Source organism: Pimephales promelas, chromosome 22 (genome assembly GCF_988280905.1).
Source record: "Pimephales promelas chromosome 22, fPimPro1.hap1.1, whole genome shotgun sequence".
NCBI classification, from domain to species: Eukaryota; Metazoa; Chordata; class Actinopteri; order Cypriniformes; family Leuciscidae; genus Pimephales; species Pimephales promelas.
The window spans coordinates 16,211,577-16,232,257 of NC_142790.1; the positions used below are offsets into that span (position 1 = coordinate 16,211,577).

At 37.3% G+C, this 20,681-nt stretch overlaps 2 protein-coding genes across 6 annotated transcripts; one reads left to right on the forward strand and one right to left on the reverse strand.

Annotated features, from left to right (window-relative positions):
* Nucleotides 1–766: 766 nt before the first annotated feature.
* On the reverse strand, nucleotides 767–14,588 carry zfhx2 (zinc finger homeobox 2). 5 transcript variants are annotated; one of them, XM_089125987.1, is made up of 6 exons: nucleotides 14,454–14,588; nucleotides 11,548–11,706; nucleotides 11,294–11,354; nucleotides 5,442–9,460; nucleotides 4,867–4,991; nucleotides 3,186–3,326 (listed from the first exon to the last, which is right to left on the reverse strand). In XM_089125987.1, the coding sequence occupies exons 1-5, from the start codon at nucleotides 14,457–14,459 to the stop codon at nucleotides 4,896–4,898; spliced, it is 4,341 nt and encodes a 1,446-aa protein (XP_088982113.1). In that variant the 5' UTR covers nucleotides 14,460–14,588; the 3' UTR covers nucleotides 3,186–3,326; nucleotides 4,867–4,895. The 5 variants fall into 5 exon arrangements, with proteins under 5 accessions (XP_039522663.2, XP_039522664.2, XP_088982111.1 ...); XM_039666729.2 differs by lacking the exon at nucleotides 4,867–4,991 and having other exon boundaries at nucleotides 767–3,326; XM_039666730.2 differs by lacking the exons at nucleotides 4,867–4,991; nucleotides 14,454–14,588 and adding an exon at nucleotides 14,085–14,212 and having other exon boundaries at nucleotides 767–3,326.
* Nucleotides 14,589–15,044: 456 nt separating this feature from the next.
* thtpa (thiamine triphosphatase) lies at nucleotides 15,045–18,786 on the forward strand. The gene is made up of 4 exons (XM_039666731.2): nucleotides 15,045–15,192; nucleotides 15,547–15,622; nucleotides 17,605–18,141; nucleotides 18,264–18,786. Exons 2-4 carry the CDS (start codon nucleotides 15,553–15,555, stop codon nucleotides 18,362–18,364), a joined length of 708 nt encoding a protein of 235 aa, XP_039522665.2. The 5' UTR covers nucleotides 15,045–15,192; nucleotides 15,547–15,552; the 3' UTR covers nucleotides 18,365–18,786.
* Nucleotides 18,787–20,681: the final 1,895 nt, after the last annotated feature.

Genomic DNA, 20,681 nt, shown 5'->3' on the forward strand with positions numbered 1-20,681 from the left:
ACACGTTGACTTGTATTTTATGTTAAGTCACTAAATAATTTATTTAATAAACTTATATCCAAAGTATATTAGGTTTGCTGCTCCCTGGCCTAAATAGCACAATACAGCACGACCAAAGCAGCGATTGTCGAATCTCACTTTTTTTTTTGAAAAACGATATTATATAAGTTGTAAATTTTTATTTTATTTTGAATTATTATCTGAATATTTGTCATGTTCATAAAAGTACAGAAAAAGTAACATAACCACTATTTGGTTGTTGTCAAATAACCCCACCTACTGTCCGAGTTGTAGCCTACACTACTCTGCATGTTTCCTTTTCTCGTTTGAGCACACACACAAATTAAATGTATTTATATACATGTCTATGGCCATTAGTAGTAGATGGCGTAGTATAAGTGATAGTGTACATATAAAAAAAAAAAAAATTGGAATTGTTTTTGAAGTGAGATCTGGCAACAATGCTACTATTCACACTGAAATACCAAGACCTTCAAAATTTAACCCGGGGCCACTGAAATTATGTGCATGTCTTACCCATTGTGAGACCTGAATATTGATAATTTCTAACGAGTAATAATTTAGTATTTTCATTTCCCTGCCATATTAAGCAATACATTTTAATGAAGCTGAACCCCTGGCAAGATGGCCCAGATTAGTTATATTAAAATAGTGCTGCTAATACCCAACTTATGTAGACATAAAATATAAAGAAATCTACATATAAAATGAGAATGGTAATTTACATAATGAAGAGAAACATCAATACATGAACTTCAGTTTATTTGTTTTCGGCATAAGAAAAAAGGAGAACCAACACAAAATGAAGGTACATTTGAGGGGAAAACAAGCTTAATCAATATTCTATTTTTTCATAACAAGACTGCCTCCATTATCGTTCAATATTCATATCAATGACATTTCAGAGTCTGAGATGCCATTAAAACCGTTATGAATCAATAATAGTCAAAAGTGATGAAAAATAGTAAGTAGTAGTTATAACAAGTGATAATCAAGTGTCAATGAAAAAGTGAAAAGATAATATAAAAGCATTTCTCCATATTCTACCTATATACTCTGAACAGTGCAACACCATGTGATCCCACGTCCTGTAGCACTGCACTACAACCCAGTCCATGTTCATTTCATATGCACTACTTGACACTAATTTGAACAAAAACAACTTGTATTTGCTGGGATATACTGAAAACAAAACATTGATGAACTTCAAGTGTTCCAAGTTGAGTTGTCGGAAATGCATTTTTCTGTAGCTCATGCTTAAACCCTGGACTTGTTCAAAGTGTCAAGGCATGGGAGCTCCTTTGTGGTTTGCATTACGAACAATTCCAATCAAGATTGCTTTTTGGTATCTTTAATGAGACAAAGCAACAGAAAGAATAACTTTGGAATATCATTTTCTTAATATAGTTCATTAAAAAAATCTTTTTTAGTTTTGCATTTTGTTAAAGTATTAATAGTATCAATAATAATATACAAAATAAACCAAAAAGGAAAATCGTCTTTAGTATTTCATGTCCTTCAAATCGCACCTCCTGTTGGCCTGATGAATAGTCTCCAGGTCCACTTAAAGCACCCTGTCTTCTCTCCCGGTGGGTTTTAAAGAAAATCCTTGAATCTACTCAGTATGAGCACTCGGCTTGCAAAACAACAAAATGCTTAGTGAAAGAACAAAAAAAAAAAAAAAAAAAAAACAATGACAACTCTCTCCCATAAATCTAAAATGCTTTTGCTTTTACCATAAATAAATGACTTTTGACATTTAATTTATATCAACAGGCTGGGGTTACTCCCTAGACTCAAACCAAATGAAATTATTTATCAGAGGGTATAAGGTACATGATTTCAATGTTCCACAAATCTATATAAAACTGTTTAAGTACAGACTTGACTTTGGCTTCGTGCACAGCGGCTAGGTCTGATCCATTTTTTTGTCTGTTTTAACTATGTGCAATGCAAACTCTTTAAAAAATAACATTAAAAGCTGATTAATACTTCATTATAGTTTGACATACAGTAAGTTTTTACCATACAACAAAACTGTTTATTTTGCGGAACATGAAAACCTTAAAAAAAACCCCCAAATTATATGTTTGTGACTTTAAAAGGGTCAAAGTGCTGTATGAGGACCATCTGACATCTTTAACGTTCAACGAGAGCTCTGCTGATGACTATAGGATTGTCATGATGGTTGTTCAAAAATAGATATCATATCGTCTGGATTCAAAACACTCTCCCAAATTCTCCATATTCCAGACTACACATATTCTCTGCTTTATTTGATATTACGATTTCATTATTATCACTGTTAGCATAGTCTAGCCTTCTTTCAACTGAGCCAGAAGGAAAACTTCTGTTTACAGGATAGATTTCTTTGAATTAACAAGACTATCAAAGATAAATCAGCTTAGAAACAACTCTTCTATATAGGCTTTTAAAAACAGGCTAAAGACCACCATGGCTCAAGCAAAAGCAGTACCACAAACGTAATTGACAACCCAAAAGCACTTTGGTTGAGTTCTTGGGTGTTCATTACCATAGATTCTCCCAATCAAACCAAGTGTTATATGTAAATGTGAGTAGAATATTACCCAACATAATAGGAGTTTAAACCGAGATGAAGTTGTGAAAAACGGACCATGATCACATAAGCATTAGCATGTCCATGATTACCATTTCAGTAGATTATTTATAGTAAAATGATGCTGTGGCAATAGGTCGTTAAAAGGAGCCCTGTAAGTAAAGACTCTGTATAATAACAATGTCTTGCTGATATCCAAGGAGAGAAAGTGAAGGTGGCCAAATTCATCTGGGCCCACTCCAATTTAGAGCCTCAAAAGAACAATAGCTTAAAAGACCAGCACCCTTTATCTGTCTATTGTAAGCCAACAAGTCTAGAGGGTCCACAGACTATACCAGCTTCAATTCATTGTTTAGCTGGAGCTGCTAGCTGGTGATGGGGTAGAAGACTGGCTGGCAAAACCAGTAGACCCCGTACCAGATCCATTGCTGACCAACGATGCTTGCTGACCAAAGTTAGTGGTTCTCAGAGTGGCAAGATGTCGAGCAGAGAAGACGTGGTCACGTGCTGCGGCTCTGGATTCAAACTCAATCCCACAGGCATCGCACTTGCCTCTCAGAGTCTCACGGCCTGTCGTCTGGCCGATGGTATATGATGGAGTTGGTTCCACGACTGTCAGTTGTACAGGTTTGGGCAGGATGGGACGGTTGGCTCGGAGAGCATTGTATTGCAGGTAGCTACCCGAGCTGACATCTACCTTCTTGGAAGGGTCAATGGGATTAGGCGACTGTGTGAAGATGTAAAAATTACATTGTTAGTTTCATTTCATCACAGAAAAACAAAATTTTAAGCATTAACAGAGAAAACTGTGTTTGTGTGTGAGGGGGTGGTCATTGATCATAGTTACACAGCTTGCTTTACTAAGTTAGGAGTTATAAATACTATTCAAGTGTGAAAATTAATCTGCAGCCCTCAAAAACCATTAGAAGGACCACTGCACATCACGCGTACACAATTACTGACTTGACAGCTTGTTTCGCTGTAATATCCATAGTAAATGCTATAAATTTCAGAGATATTTAACCAAGTATATAGAGTCCTATTAAACATTCCACACATGTCAAAATGACTATGATGCATGTAGAAACTCTGTTCAGGTGTACCTCCAAAAGAGAGGGCATTTTTTCACATTCCAGATGAAACTGAATCAAATGCATCTGGTTGTTAAAACCATATTATGTAAATTTAACTCCTCCCAAAATGGTAAAAAATAAACATGCGAGAGCACATTATAACAGCTCCAGGTGGCCAGATATGACAGTACTACTGCAACACGCAGCACCACAGAGGAGCTGCTGAGTATCTCAACAAGCCGATGAGCAAACTGCCGCAAATTAAACAAAGTTATTATATTATCTTACCAAAGCTGATGCCGCTCGCTCTCCTAAATTGTGATTTTGATTTAGAAATTAGCTGATGATAAATAAAACGAAGCTCATTTCTTGCTTTCATTGACGTGAACCCTGTTTCAGATATATTTAAGATTCTGCAATACTATATTATCCATTATGAATATTTAAAGTATATTTAAATTAAGTATTTATACATATGGGGAGGGGGGGGTGATAGGAGGGCACAGGTTAGGTTAGGGTACAGGTTAGGAGACAGTGATTAACTCAGAAACTTAAAAATGGCAAATGCTTGCCGATTTATGGTCGAAAGTGCTCAAGTTTCGTTTAAAAAAAAAAAAAAAGCAATTTTAGAAGTAAAATTATAGCATCTGCCACTTCTGTCCAGCAGGTGGCGGAAACAATCACCAGCTTCTAGGCATCAAAAGTAAAACACTCAAGGGCTGCGTCCCAATTCAGAGGCTGCATCCTTCAAAGGCCGCATTCGAAGACCGATTGCATCACAGTAGCGTGACGAAGGCTGTCCCAATTCTAAGGCACATTCAGCCTTGAAATGAGTCCTTCGTTTCCTGGGCATTGAATTACATAACAGATGTATCCTTCGTGGCCTGGTATACCCCAACATTCATTGCATACCAGTGACGACAGGATTTTTTTAAGAGAAAATGCTTGATTACACTTTCAAATGGAAGTATTGGGTGTCAAATTACTCGAATATCTAATGATACAAATGTAAAAATAAAAAAATGAAAAGCAATTCAAATGATTACTCATATCTTACTAAGATGCGATTATATATAGTTTATACTCTTTATTACGTACATAAATGGACCACGGTGAGCATATTTATACAAGTTGTGAACCCTGGTTTTTTTTTCAGACAGTTGAATATAACTTTCAAAAAAGTCCTGTACAAACATTACTGCCGCTCGTTAACGGCAGCTGTCTCAGTTGCTAGTCGACAAGAACAGTCCTCCGTAGACTAGACCGTCCCATTTAACAACACTCGGTCCGACCTTTGCGGACTTCGAAGGATGCAGCCTCTGAATTGGGAAACAGTTCAAGAAAAAGAAGTAAAAAAAAGTAAAAGAAGCATTTTGCCACATACTGTGTGAAGCGTAGATGGCGCACAAGAGAAAAGTGGCAGCCCACATTTTACTACTTACATTTGGGGGTGAATGAAACACTTAAATACCCAACCAGATTAAATGATCTCCTTTTGTGTAAAAGACCGTAAAAGAAGATAAATGAGAATGTAATGGAAACAGGTTTGGAGTGACTTGACGCGAGTCAATTTTGGATTAATATTTTTTAAAGCCATCACCAACCAATATGTCAAAAGAAATAATAAAATATGAATTAAAGATCACACTACTTTCTTAATCTACTGCACCGGGCACATTTTTTAGAATGTGTTGCTAGCCTATGACATGAGAAAGTATCTGGACACCTGTAAAGCTAATGACAAAGTAGCAAAATAGTAGTGCCCTTACCATTTTCTCTTGCTGAAGCCTCCAGCGTTTCTCCTTAGCACGTGTATTTTGGAACCAGATTTGCACAACCTTCAGTGGAAGCCCAAGCTCTGTCCCCACTGCCTCACACTCCAGTGCATTAGGATGAGCACATGTCTCGTAGCACGACTGCAGGATGGACAACTGAAGACAGTTCAGGTGAGTTCGAGGTCGTCTTGGGGTGGAGTTCTGCAGCATGTAACTTGTTTCTTTTTGGTTTTGACCAGAGGATACAGTAACCGTCACAGGAGATGGCGTGGTGGGTGTAGTGGTAGTGGGTGTAGGTCGTTGTGAGCTCAAGCCTAATTGTTCTCTTGAAAGGGTGTTGATCTTGAATGGACCTTTCTGAGACCAATATTTGAGCCCATTGTGTTTCTGAGAGGCCAAGGGAGAAGATTTGTTAATTGGCGTAGGGGAGAGTTTTGGGACAATGTGGCTGGTAGTCCCAGACTTGACCTCTTCTCGGTAATCGTCATCGTCTCCATCAGTATGGTCTGAATCGGCTAGTACCTCTTCGGCCTTCCTTTTCGGAGCAGATCGAGATGTAGGAATCCCACTGACTAGCAGAGGAACTGCAACTGGAGTGGCCACTGTCTTAGGAGCTATTTTAACCATTGTGATGGGAGTTGCTTCTGTTTTGGTCTTGTGAATTAATGAAGGGCCAGTGGACACAACGGTGAAAGAGGCTGTCTGATTTGGTCTACTTGGACCTTGAGTGGGAGTTTTCAGGGGCTCCTTGACCTCCTTCACCTTATCTGTCTTTGGAGGAATATTTCCAGTTTGGGGTTTTGCAGAGGCCCAGCCAGTAGACGGACTTGGATTCGGTTTAGGTGGGGTTGAGAATATGGGCTTCGAGAGAGGCCAGGTGAACTTAATGAGTGGTTTCCCAACAGCTGCCAAAGTGCCATCACTGATAAAACGGACCTCTCCCTTTCGCTCCCTAGCCCTCATATTCTGGAACCAGATCTGAACCACTTTCTTTGGAAGGTTTACCCACTCGGATATTTGTTCAAATTCATGCTTGCCTGGGTTAGGATCTTTGAAATAACATCCATAAAGAATATCAAGCTGGTCAGCATGGATGATGGTCCTGGAACGTCTCATGTCCCTGAACCGTCTGACTTTCGGCCTCTTTTGATCCCGCTCTTTTTCTCGTTCCTTCTCTTTTTCCCTTTCCATGAGTGATGTGCTGACCTTTTCTGCTGCCCGCATGTACACAGTGCTAGTCTTAGCCAAATTATTGCGATTAGTCAAAGTACTGTTATTGGAAGATGGTAAAGCAATGGCAGACTCTGGCTTCACCTGAACAACGATGAGACCTCCATCTGTAGGAACCCCAACAGTTGCTGGTCTCAAACCCAAACCATCAAGCAAATGACTTTTCTGTATAGAGGACTTGTTAGCTGGGGACACAGATGATATTGTAGAGCTGTGGTTTTTCCCCATGCTTAGATCCAAAGCAGACTCGCAATCATTACCATTAGATAAGAAGGAGTGTGTAAGAGAGGTGGGTGCAGCTGCATTAAGAGGGTCCGAAAGTACTGCTGCTGGACTCCGAGTGTTTGAAAAGGCCATTTTACCCCGATCTCCTTCAGAAAGACCCACCCCAATAACTGATGAAGGAAGTGAGAGTACATATGGACTGTATAACTGGGTGGAAAGTGGAGCCAATGACAGGGAAAGGGGCAATGACTGCAAGATGCCAGTTGGAACGCCCTGATGATCGACCGCAACTGAAAAAGGGGTAGGAGGGTCAGCTTGAGCTTCCAACTGAAGATCAAGATCTATATCTTGCTTCTCTCGTTTGATCTCAACCTCTTCCTTGGCAATCTCACTCTTTCTCTTTTTCCTCTTCATACTTTGTTCATCATCATATTCGTCCTCAGCATCCGAAAGGAAGACTGTAGTAGATCGAAGAACCTTTCCACCACCACTTGACCTTTCAACTGTTGGCTCTACCTGTGAAGACTGTTTGATTGGGCTACATGACTCTTCCCTCATAGAGCTGCTTTGACTTTCTTCATCTGTCACAATAACAGAAGTGTAGAACTCTTCATTTTCAGAGTCGGATGTCAACAACAATTCTCTTGGGCTTCCTTTGCCAATCCTGTGTCGTTCTGCACTACTGGAAAGGTCAATGGCATGACTGCCTGTTGCGGATGGACTATGTCCATCTTCACCCTCATCTATCATTAAATTACCCTCTTCTTCCTCCATACTTCTGTCCAATTCATCATGGAAGCTGTCTAATCTCTCCCTATCTTTGGATTGCCGGGCATCTAAGAACCACTTGCGTACCTCTTCTCCACTTAGCCCCACCTCCCTGCCGAGGGCTTCACAGTCCTCCCGCTGAGGACTAGATGTTTCAGCATCATCTCGCGACTCTAAAAAGGCCCACAGAACCTGAGACTGGAACTCAGTGAGCACAGACCGTCCTGAAGACAAGAGTGGATGATCTTTAGCACTTCTATGGCCTAAAGCTCTTAAGGCAAAATTAGTGTTACGAAAGGTACAGTAAACAGCGCCAGAGCTGTTAACAGGATGTGCATTGCTGAGACCTTGTTTTGGATCCAAAGCACATGACAACGAAATATCATGCTGAAGGACAGAGGCCGCTGAGGATTCAGTTACTTTGGAGTTTGCATCATCCCCTTGACATACCTTTTCACTGGTCCTCTCAACTTCCATTTCACTTTCTTCTTGCTCTTTTTCATCACATGCCTTGCCATCACACACCATTTTCTCACTTTGCTCTTGTGTATCCTCACTCTTAATACACATCTCTTTTTTTATCCCATCAATTTTCCAGTCCTCTTCAGATTTTAGTGACATTTGCTGGCCACAAGGCTCTACTTTTATCTCATTATGCACTCTCATGTCTGCCCCCTTCTCTACCATCTTGTTGGTCTCCTCTAAACTCATTTGAGTCGTGGTTGGGAGGCCAAATGCAGCCCACTGACTTTGTAAGCCACTGAGTCTTTGGGCCAAGAGAGCCTGTTGTGCAGCACTGAGACCAAGAACTGGCACTGCCTGCTGCAAAAGCTGGTTTGAAGATTCTGGATTCTGGCCCTGGATTTGGGTTTGGAGTCCATTCAACACCAGGGGCATGAGCATATGAGGCTGGGGTATAAGCTGCGGGGTAGCTGCCCCTGGTGTTGCAGATGTCCCAGTCGTGAAGAGAGGAGGAAGAATGGAGTGTGGGAGAGAATTTGGGCTGGAAGTCAGGAGAGTGAGAATAGCAGACATGGCTTGTGCGGAGGCCACCGGAGAAGAAAGTAATGAGGGAGCTAGCTGAGGCTGCATCTGCTCTCCGTCTTTGGTCGTTACTGCTGATGTAGTCAGGTTTGCTTGGGTGACACAATTGCTGGTGGAGGCGCTAACTAACTGTGTGGTGCTTCCAACAGTGGTCGCAGCCAAGTTTGTAACCATGGTTCCAGTTCCTGTATTTGCAGTGGAACTAGGAGTAGCATTCCCTGCACTCCTGCTGCGACTCTGGTGCAACACAGATTTTAAATGACTTTCCAGGGTAATGGCATGATTGTAAGAGACACGACAGACGGCACACTGGTATGGTTTGTTGGAGACATAAGGTCGAGCCAGGAAAGGGGTTGAGTCACTGTCTTTAACCGTCCCGGTTCTCATCCTCTGAATATGAGTGGTTGAATTATAATGAACACTCAACGCTGTTCTAGTGGGAAATGACTCCAAACACGCATTACACTTGAATGGACGGTTATCACCTTCAGAGGCTACACTGTTTTTACAGACAGATCTGCCATTGCTTACTTCCTCTGATGTTTTTATAGTTTGCTCCACATTGTCCTGATCTGACTCCAGGCCAGCCACATCACTTTCCTCATTTCTCCCCTCCAGGTCTTCATCCAGCCCTTTTTCCTGAGAAGAACCACACTTGTCACCTGCATCTGTAGATTCGCTCTCATTTTGGGAAGCCATTGAGGGGGACTTTGTGTTCTCTAAATGTTTCTTCTGAGATGTGTCATCTAATGAATTGATAAAAAAAAAAAATGTTAGTGAGCATTTACAAACAAAAAAAGTCAAAAATAAGTGAAGTTTTATTATGCTAAATATGTAAAACAGGTCTTCAAAAAGGGAGCAATTTCCCAAATTGCCTGTTAAAGGGTAACTAAACCCCTGGTCAGAGCCTGACCCACTTGCAATATTTGAAAAATGCAGAAAAAAAAAAAGGCAGACCCTAGTGGAGATAGAGGGGAACTCAGACAGCTGCTGTCAAACTGACTGGAGTGACACAAGTAGCTTTGCAACAGAGCGGTCATTTGAAGTCGAGGACTTTTCTCCCCCACCTACTGAAGTGGAGGAGGGTGAATTGTCTGTGGACACAGGGCCATATCAATTCGAGCCACTGGCTCAAACTGCGGTCTAAACTCCCGCATCACGATGAGCATCGGATGAGTTTTGTCGAGTTGATGTCAATAGTGCACGCTCTCTGTAGGCATAAATTCATATTGATATTCTGCCACTATGTGAAAAAATCCAGCGAAATGCGCCTGCGCATTTGTCGACCCCAGGGGATTAACTTTAGCCTAACCATAAATTGTGATTAAAATATACATGACCACTCACGTGAAGTCCATACAGGAGGAGCAGTGCTTGGCACTGCGTCGCTTTTCAACGCGAGCTGTGTAGAGAAGCCCATTTCCACCTCTATTCCGTTACCATCCTGACCACTACTAAATACAGATAAATCTACGGTAACTTGAAGCTATCCTAACTGTATTATGCTACTAACTAACTAACTAACTAACTAGGATACACAAAATAATCTAAATAACTATATAAATGCTATGCTAGATGCTAAAATACTCTATCCTGAATGTTTTCAATACTTGTAATTCCAACTCGACTTGCAGTGGTTTTGACGAAACAAGATGGTTTTTATACTGCCAAGGGTGTGGTAGCTCGTACCAAGGGGCGTGGTGAGCCGGAACCTGCTTACGTCTGCTCTCCTGCTTACGTCACTAAGAACCGCAAACATCCAATAGGAAAATTCAACTGCAGTAGCCACCTTTCAAACTGAAGAGGGCAGCACTCAGATGTTTTACACCATATATTGTAGAATTAAAACAATTTATACCCAAATGTCAAAAAAGTTACTTGAATCAATGATCAGCACTAATAAAGCCCCATTCTTACAAATCATTAACTAAAAAAAGTTTGTTCAGGGTTTAGCTACCCTTTAATTGTAAAAAGTTATATTAAACCAAAGGTAGAGTTAACAATACATTTATTAAGATGAATCGTAATCTAAATGTGTATGAATCCATAAATCAATGTTTATTTGACCAGTTCATCACATAGGTAAATAAATGATATAGGTATAACAGAGCAGGCCTAAATCACAACACTCGGTTTACGATATGCAACTGGGGTCTCTGGTCCATCCCTCACCTGGTCCATCCCTCACCCAAAACTTTGAATTCACCTTATGTCCGAATTCAGAAAAAAAGTAATTTGTTTGGATTTAAAAACAACCAGTGAAACATAAATAATTGGCAACAAATCAAGTTTTTTTTTCAGCCATCACATCCAAGAGTCAGCAGGAAAACTGAATTCTTGTGGGGGCCACACTCAGCTACAACTTAAAGGTGCTTCATTGCCATGGAAACTACTGAAGCAAGGTGGTCACCGACCCAGCCAATTGTGTGTCCAGTGGTGCATAACCTAAGCCTGGTATCAATAACATTGGAACCTAAGATCTCATAGTGCTGGCATAGTGTTAAATCACAGTGGCACAAATACAAACACTTAACATTGTAATACAATTAATAGTAAGTTTATAGATGAATAAAACTCACCTGAATCATTTGGGGCTTTGGATTCTTCATCTTCAGCAATGGAAGACTGCTTAGGAGCAGCCTTATGAAAAGAGGAAATCAATTATTTACTTTTAAAGCAAACAAAAACTTGTATAAGCTTATAATTTCACTGACAACACACGTCATTTATTTCATAAAAAAGTATTTGCCATCAAAACGTACATAATGACATAACTAAACTTTACAAACTTTAAACTTTTCTTTCCCAAAAAGTCCATCTTAAATATACTCACAATATCCAGTAACTTATCAAGGCAAGCAGGGAGGACACTGTGTTTGTCCGTAAGGTGATGAGAGAGATTCTCACGGTCTGGTTGACTTTCTTGACATAAGGGGCATAAACACATTGACCCCCTGTTACTGGCACCTCCCAGAGTTTCTCCTGGCTCCTCCTGAAACCAGAGTGGTATTATTATTATATAAAATAATATTTTAGTATACCCAATAAGGCATTTTATTTTATTACTTGTTCATTTTCAGATTTCACAAAATAAAGTTTCTTAAATTTTATAGTATGTATTTATTTTGTTTCAAGTGGCCTCAAGCTACTGTGCATTTTTTTTTAATGCATCAGTGATCTAAAAGAAATGTGAAATTAACAAACCCATGAAATATGTGCAGAACTCCCTAGCTAGTTCACCTAAAACTGAAATTGCATCCTTATGTCATTCCTAACCACTATGCCTTGCTTTCTTCTGCACAATCAATGCAAAAGAATATTTTCTGAAGAACATTGGTGTTTAAACAACATTGGACCCCATTGACTTTCAAAACAGATATTTTTATCTTTGTTTTCCACAGAAGAAAGTCATTCAGGATTGAATTTGAAATGTCATAAGGGTAAGCAAATGATGACAGAATATTCATTTTTGGGTGAACCAGTACTACTATTTTTAATAAAATTAGATGATTACATAAACATAGTGTATATATATATATATATATATATAGATATAGATAGATAGATAGATAGATAGATAGATAGATAGATAGATAGATAGACAGACAGAAAGCATCTAATGCATTAACATTCTGCAATGCATGTATTATTATACCTAATGTACAGTCAGCACTAAAATTGTTCAGTTCACATAAGCTTAATCGTCAAACCTCCAAAATATACTTTAAGAAATGCAACAATTGTCTCGCTTATTAATTGTTTTTAAAGTTAGATGACAAATGAAATCAACAAAATCACCATGCATAACATTGGGACATATCACTCAACTACTCCTTTCTTTCATCCAAGTATGTTCACAATCAGGTCTGATATTGTGACCTCTAGTTATTTATATAGGCCATACAATCTGTGCTATGCACTTAAAAAAGTATTCATCCAAGACATCAAATCTGATTCACAGATGCAGTTATGTTCTTTTTGTTAGACACAACATGACAAAACTGGACCACCGATACCTTGTGGCCTGTTTATAAATCATGCATTTGAAGGCATACCATGTTAATACAATCTGATAAGCAGAGCCATACATGCATTTATCAGTTCTGCAATAACTAGGCTATTTACCGTCAGAGGAGGCCTAAATGTTGACCTTGACTAGTCGTATAATATGCTGATGTGAGTGAAATTTGTCAACATGTTGCCCCCTTGTGAATAAGGAGACATGGGCTGTAAATAACAGATAATGGGTGCAAATCCCCTGGGATGTTAATGACAGTAATGTCTCTTTAAAACAATAACCCAAATAAATAAATAACACATACGTCGAAATCAAATATTTAAACATCTTAATTCACATCTAAAGGACTTCATTACGCGTATGCATGCAAAATAATATCAATTACACCGTTTCTGGCTTCGTTTTTTACATGCCACACTGTCAAGTAACGAACAGACATCAAATGCCAACAGTGCTACAATGCCACGCCAATTAGCTTCCCTGCTAGACTGAAAACATGCACTGAATCCTCAAGACAACTACTATTAACTTCTCCAAAAAGTCAAAGACAGACGAACCCACACGCCGCGGGACACTGTCGTTCGACAGCGAGCTCATATGGCCGCCATAACTCTTGATGATTTCGTTAATTAACCCACAGCCTAATTAGCAAGACCCGTGTGCTGTTGAATCAATTGGAAACGGAGAGCTTTAGCCTGCCTCGCTAACACGCATACACACACACTCTCTCTCTCTCCCTCTCACTCCAGTGTAATCACGACAAATATCCCATTAAAGTGCATCGCACTGCAGTCTCCTGCCCTAATAACCCCCTTTTCCAACTTTAATCGCTGCAAAGCGACTGATTTCAGTGATTTCTTACTTGAAGGGTGATGTTAAAACAAAAGATGCCATTTTCTCATAAACAGTCGTGGCACTTCACATGGCTAACGCAGCTAACAACACTCAACAAATTGGTCTACTAATTATGTATCGCGTATCACGCCACAAATCGCCCACAAACTTCTCAAAGACACAGAATAAGAGCTACGAGAACAGATTATAAAGCATATAACACTACCAACGCTCGATATGCTGCAGTCCAAGTCTGCTTTATTGCGCTAATTGAATTGTTTAAATAGGCTTTCGGCTCTCAGATGTAAAACCTCGGGCTTGATTAGTTCCTCGCCCCCCTGATTGTGGCCTGATGGTCGGGCATTGAGACATTCCCCGCCCGCCGTCCGCTGCACAGCGGAAATTGCGGCCTACATCGACTAAGCTATTTAATTAATGAATTTGGATTGCTTCATACAGATGTGTTAACAAAACCAAGCCGTTTGTCGTCTCCCTTCGGCATTTAACTAACCCAATACCTTGCATTTGGCGGTCTAAGTTCCTCGTTTAGTAGATAATATAGATATTAAGCACAATAAGTGTGTTTTAATAATTGTAGAGCGCAGTAATTAACGACGGACGAAGCGCATTGCTGCTCGAAAAGAGCGACGTGCAACACAACGAGCAGCGAAAGGGGTGGCGGGGCCAAAATGAGAGACCGAGGTAGAAAAGTTTGGATTTTAACACTCGAAATCAAACTAAATATTCGCAATGAAATGGCATGCATCAAATGATCTATCGTGCTCAGGACGCGATATGATCCGCATCGCCCACACGATCGCAACTTCTTGATCAATTCGGCGTCAACATCGTTTAATTAACACTAAAGCAATTAGCTAAGGCTTTACCTGCATGGTTGGGACTCCAGCACACGCTTCCTCTCGCTCTTTAAAACTGAAAAGTTTTGTCTCTCTCTCCCTCCCTCACTTACTCACTCACTCCCTCCCTCCCTCACTCACTCACTCACTCCCTCTCTCTGTTCACTCTTGCATTGCTCTCCTCTAGTAAACACACGACAGCTCCCCCAAAAGCTGACTGCTAACTCTCTCCAAGAATGTTTCTCTTCTCACTATCGGTTCGATTAAACAACACACCTAAAATCACGTTAGAACATTGTTATAATGTCATCAATTAAAGTGGTTGTAACTGTTTAAATTTTCGTCAAGGCGAAGTATTAAAACATAGCCTACACGGCAAATGAGAGAAATGTTTATATAATGGGGTGTATTAAATAATATATTTTTATATTATTGGTAATATCGTGTTAATAATGATAGGATATGTAATAAAATATATATAGGTCTACGCTAATAAATGTAATCTTAACAAATAGAAAATAAGGTTCAACTGGGACTAATGGGCTGATCAAACTGATTGCAGACTCTTTTGATTATTTAAACACTACGAAACCGTAACAAGAATCGTTAAGCAAATATTTAGCCACATTTGAATACTTAAAAATCTGCACTCTGCGTATGTGGTGCGCTTAATGACGAGCAGATATTAGGCTGTCCGTGAATATGCCTGACCGGAAAAGCTTTACAGGACCCACGATTTGACGTCTGTCTTCATTACACTGATTGATCGGTAAGTTCGGATGTTTTTGTTTGATGGTTTGTATCGTTGACTCGGAATGACTGTCACATCCTGATTTTAAACCGCAGTTGTAGTTACAGTATAATCACCTCAGCTAACAATGTGAATGTATACATTGACCTGTTTGTAGGTTCCTGGCAGTATTTGTTGTTGTCCGTGTCTCAAGAGCTGCCTACTTTGACCTTCTTTTACTGTCTTGGTCTTGGCTTGGTTGATATGAATTCATGTGGAAATTTTACAACATTATCTTTTAATTTATAGGTTGACCATTACTGCAGAAAGTCTTTAATACGAAAATTTCCTCTTTTTTCGATTTTCTCTTTTTAATTTTTATGTCTCATATAGGACAAAATGACTGTAGAGGTGGAGAGAAAATTTGTTTATAATGCAGAAATTATGGGGAAACTACCTCATATTGGAGGTGTGTTCAATTTTTTTTTATTATTCACGTATTATATATATATATATATATATATATATATATGTGTGTGTGTATATGTGTGTATATGTATATGTGTGTGTGTATATATATATATATATTTATATTAGGGCTGTGCAAAAATTAATTGCGATTAATCGCATCCAAAATAAAAGTCTGTGTTTACATAATATATTTGTGTGTGCTGTATATAATTATTTTGTATATATAAATACACACACATGCATGTATATATTTGAGAAAATGTGTTATTCATATATAAAATATTTATATTTATATAATATAGATTATGTATATATATATATATATATATATATATATATATATATATATGAAGAGTTCAGATGCAAAAGCCTCTAAATGCCATTTGAAATTTTCTTCTTTAATGATGATTTTTATCAAACTTGTAAATTTAAGTTCAAGTGATTTCACTTAAATGGCAATGATAATTACCTATTAATTGTTATTTAAGTGAAATTACTGAACTTGAATATACAAGTTTGATAAAAATCATCATTAAAGAAGAAAATTTCAAATGGCATTTAGAGGCTTTTGCATCTGAACTCTTCATATATATACAGAATTTAAGCGCAAATAATTCTTAAATATATACATGCATGCATAGGTATTTATATATACAAAATAATTATATACAGCACACACAAACATATATACATGCATGCATAGGTATATACAGCACACACAAATATATTATGTAAACACAGACTTTTATTTTGGATGCGATTAATCGCAATTAATTTTTGCACAGCCCTAATATATATATATATATATATATATATACTATATGTGTGTGTATGTATGTGTGTGTGTGTGTGTGTGTGTGTGTGTGTGTGTGTGTGTGTGTGTGTGTGTGTGTGTGTGTGTGTGTGTGTGTGTGTGTGTGTGTGTGTGTGTGTGTGTATTTTAGATTGGTAACGTTTTGGAAATGTTAACGTTTAATGTTTTTGAAAGAAGTCCCTTATGTACATCAAGCCTGAATTTATTTTAAGAAAAAAAAAACAGTAATATTGTTAAATATTATTGCAATTTAAAATTATGGTTTTCTATTTGAATATAGTTTAAAATATAATTTATTTCTGTGATGCAAAGCTGAATTTTTAGCAGTCATTACTCCAGTTTTCAGTGTTATATGATACTTCAGAAATCACAATGATAATGATTTATCATCACTGTTAGAGTTGTGCTGCTTAATATTTTTTATATTCTGTGATAGTCTACTTTTTCACAATTCTTTAAATCAAATTTTTTTTAAGAGCAGAATTTATTTAAAATGAAAATCTATAACTTCAAGTATTTTTTTATTTTCATTTTTGAAAGAAATTAATACTTTTAGTCAGCAAGGATGCTGACCAATTCAAATTAATAAAAAGTGATTGTAAAAATTGAAATTGTTAGAAAAGTTTAATATTTAGAGTAAATGCTGTTCTTTTTAACTTTTTATTCATCAATGAATCCTGAAAAGGTATCACCAGTTCCAAAAAAATATATTTTTTCAGCATATTAGAATGATTTCTGGATGATCACGTGACACTCAAGACTCCAGTAAAGACTGATGAAAATTCATCTTTGCATTACATAAATAAACTAGAAAAAGTTTGTCGAGGCAAACTTTATTATTTATACTTTATTAATATTTAATTTGTTATTTACTTCATTCAATTTATAAATTCGATTTTAAAGTAAATTAAAATATTAAATTAAACAATAAAAATTAAAAATAATACAAGTATATTAATAAAATAATATATTACTATAATAATAAAATAATAAAGTATATTAAAATAAAAAAATAGAATAAAAAAATAATAATTTTTTTTTAGCATAAGAGACTACTTTTAAAAACATTAAAAATAGTAATGTTTCCAAACTTTTGACCAGTACTACACAAACACACACACACACACTCACACACATTATACATGCATATTAATGTCTCTACACAGCTAAATACATTGGTCAGCGGCAGTTTCAAGACCAGTACTTTGACACTCCAGATTTCATCCTCACACTAAAAGATTTCTGGCTGAGATGCCGAGAGGGATTGTGGGAATTGAAATGCCCTGCAGTTTCAGGAACTACACCTGACAATGAAACTCAGGCCCTTTGCTCACGATACAGAGAGATAACCAGTTTCCCTCTGATTCAATCAGAAGTCAAAAGGATTATCAAGGAACACACTGCTCAAGGGAGTGAATCAAATTCCTCACAAAGGGAACAAATTGACAAAGTGGCAAAAAAGGAGGACACAGCGATCTGTTCAGCAGATGCTACAAAGTGGCTGTCTGACTTCAATCTCATCTGTTTTGCTGAGTTCAAGACCAAGCGCCGCTCATTCATGCTAGAGAGAGACGGTGCAGTGCGGGTGGATCTGGACCAGGCTGATTTCGGATATTGTGTGGGAGAGATTGAGGTTCTGATGCCTGAAGGAGGTGACATGAATGCAGCTCTGCAGAGGATTACAAGCACTGCTGCAGAACTGGGTGAGCTGATGTGTTGTCTGTGGACACTGCCATATATACAGAGGGAATTTGTTGTATATATATATAGAATATAACCATTTTATAATATAAAATGTTTTTTTTTTGTCTGTCTGTCTTCACAGGTTTAAGCAGTGAGGAGAGAGTGAAGGGGAAAATGTCTGTTTACCTTCAAAGATATCAACCAGACCACTATGCAAAACTTCTCAATGCTCATATTTTATGAGGAATCACTAGTGTAACATGTAATTTGTAGTTTTTAATTGTAATTAATTTAAGAAAAAGTGCTCTACACAAAGAAAAAAGAAACTAATCACTGTCGTGAAGTACAGATAAATACAGATAAAGTATTTCGAAGTACAGAATGTAACATTGCACTGTGACATTGCAGTTTGCAGTCAAACAAAGCTATTTGATTACAAAATATGAGTACCTTAATAAAACAGTCTTTGTGATTTGTTTTGGCACTACTACTGTTGAACTTCACTCTTAAATGGTTGAGTTAATTATGAGTTATTGCATAATACTTTCATGTTAAACAAGTTATTTCTCTTTTTTTTCCGTAGTGATGAAGTATGTTTATGAGCTGTTTAATTCATGAAATTAAATCAAAATAAAAAATGAATTAAAATGAAATCCATAAAATGATGCCATGATGGGAAATATTTCTTTATAAAGTGTCTGACAGAATCCTTTAAGGTTCTATTTAGAACCTGTCTTGAAAAAGAGTGGGCAAGAATGTGTCACACACTGTAAAAAAATATTGTTGGTTTAACTTAAAAAAGTAAGTAACCTGGTTGCCTTAAAATTTTAAGTTCATTGAAATGGAAAAAGTGAGTTAATACAATGAAGGGGAATTATTTAATCATCAGAAACTCAAAATTCTATGTTATCTGAACTAAGTAAATTATTTGATTTGACAAAAGAAATACAGTACGTAGCACAATATAATACGACCTTTACTAAAAGTTGCTTTTTGTCTTACAGTAAATCATGTGTTAGATTGTTTGATCCCCCCAAAAAATGCCGTTTTCGAAAATATTACATTTCAGGTACTTTTATTTTGAAAGCAATTTTCTGCTTTGTTTGATTTGTGTATGATTGTAACGTGGCCCTTTTGCTCACCAGAGAGCGCTGTTATCTCAGTTATGAGCTGTTCGCTCAGCATGCCAGCAGTGGGCGCAATGTTACTGGAAAAGCCGTTGACAAGTTCATTAAACTCTGTTTTAACTTCGATTTGGTTTAAATTATCCTTATCCCTTATGATTTATGGCGCGTTAAGTTAGATCGATTATCTGATTCATTGTTGACGATCCACAGCAATGTCCAATGCTCACACAACTCTTATGGGCATTATGCCACAATGACATGATTATGATTCACAAATATATTGTTAAGTACATTCGGCATCACATTGACATAGTTTGAGTGTGTAACTTACACTATTTACAAAATACACATTACAGAACAGAAAGTGTATGATTGTGTTTTAAAAAGGTTTTTAAGATTTTAAAATCGGGATTAAATGAGTATTTTCTTCCCAGTTCCCACTTGTGACGTATATCCGAGTGAAATTGCTTCTCGAACTTGTTGGGCGTTTATTCAAAGGGTTTTTTTCCTTATTACTTACAATGAGTTTTTGGCGCATTAAGATTCCTGTAACACCAGGGGAATATGTAAACGTGTTCGGAGCAATTTCTCCTGAAATCTGAATGCTGTTTAAATGTTTAAACAATTGTCCCCACCTTCTATAGTAAGTATGTAGGTAATATCTGTTTTTCCCTTAACGCAAGGAACAGAAGTATAAGATAATTATTTCAAAGAAATTATGCGTCTTTGCCTTAGGTACTTACTCATAGGCTACTGGAAACGTTTTACAGAAGGTATTGCGTGGAAAAAGGTTTGGCTACCTAATCAAAATTTAATTACAAACAAAGTTAAGGGGGTATCATATAAATTGATAAATAGAATATATCCTGTAAAACAGTACTTTATAAAATTTTAATGTGATATTGATGTTAATTGTAGCCTACCTTTTGTGACAGTTGCCCTGAAACTGTGGCTCATTTATTTTGGCATTGCCCAAAAGACCATTTTGGCAAAGTGTCTGTGATTTTATCACGAAAAACATTGATGACCAATTTATGTTGTTTTGGAAACATATTTTATTTGGTATTTGGGAGAACAGTAGAATTAAGCACATCAGAATTATTTAATTAATTTCATTCTTTTAATGGCAAAATTCTATGTTCATAAATGCAAATTCTCCTATAAAAATCTAATTTTATTTTATTTAGGAAAGAAATTGAGCTTTATATTGATTCACTCCGATTTTCTATGAAGCAAAAAGCAAATAAAACATTGAAAATATGCAAATGTTATAATATCTTCATATAAGTTTACAATACCCCCCTAGTATGAAAGATTTATAATATCTATGTTGTATGTTAATTTTGCTGTATACATAAATGTCTGTACTAAGATTGTTCTTAATAAAAAAATAAAAAATAAACTTGTTGGGCGTTTGATTTTGTCCATGCGGG

What these genes read in the sequence shown, in the direction of transcription:
- zfhx2 (XM_039666729.2), bottom strand. An exon ending in TTGATAAGTTACTGGATATT is followed by an intron (nt 11,355 to 11,547) that starts GTGAGTATATTT and finishes TCTTTTCATAAG; the next exon opens with GCTGCTCCTAAGCAGTCTTC. An exon ending in CAAAGCCCCAAATGATTCAG is followed by an intron (nt 9,461 to 11,293) that starts GTGAGTTTTATT and finishes TCAATTCATTAG; the next exon opens with ATGACACATCTCAGAAGAAA.
- thtpa (XM_039666731.2), top strand. Translation starts at nt 15,553, where the DNA reads ATGACTGTAGAGGTGGAGAGAAAATTTGTTTATAATGCAGAAATTATG. An exon ending in GAAACTACCTCATATTGGAG is followed by an intron (nt 15,623 to 17,604) that starts GTGTGTTCAATT and finishes GTCTCTACACAG; the next exon opens with CTAAATACATTGGTCAGCGG. An exon ending in AAGCACTGCTGCAGAACTGG is followed by an intron (nt 18,142 to 18,263) that starts GTGAGCTGATGT and finishes CTGTCTTCACAG; the next exon opens with GTTTAAGCAGTGAGGAGAGA.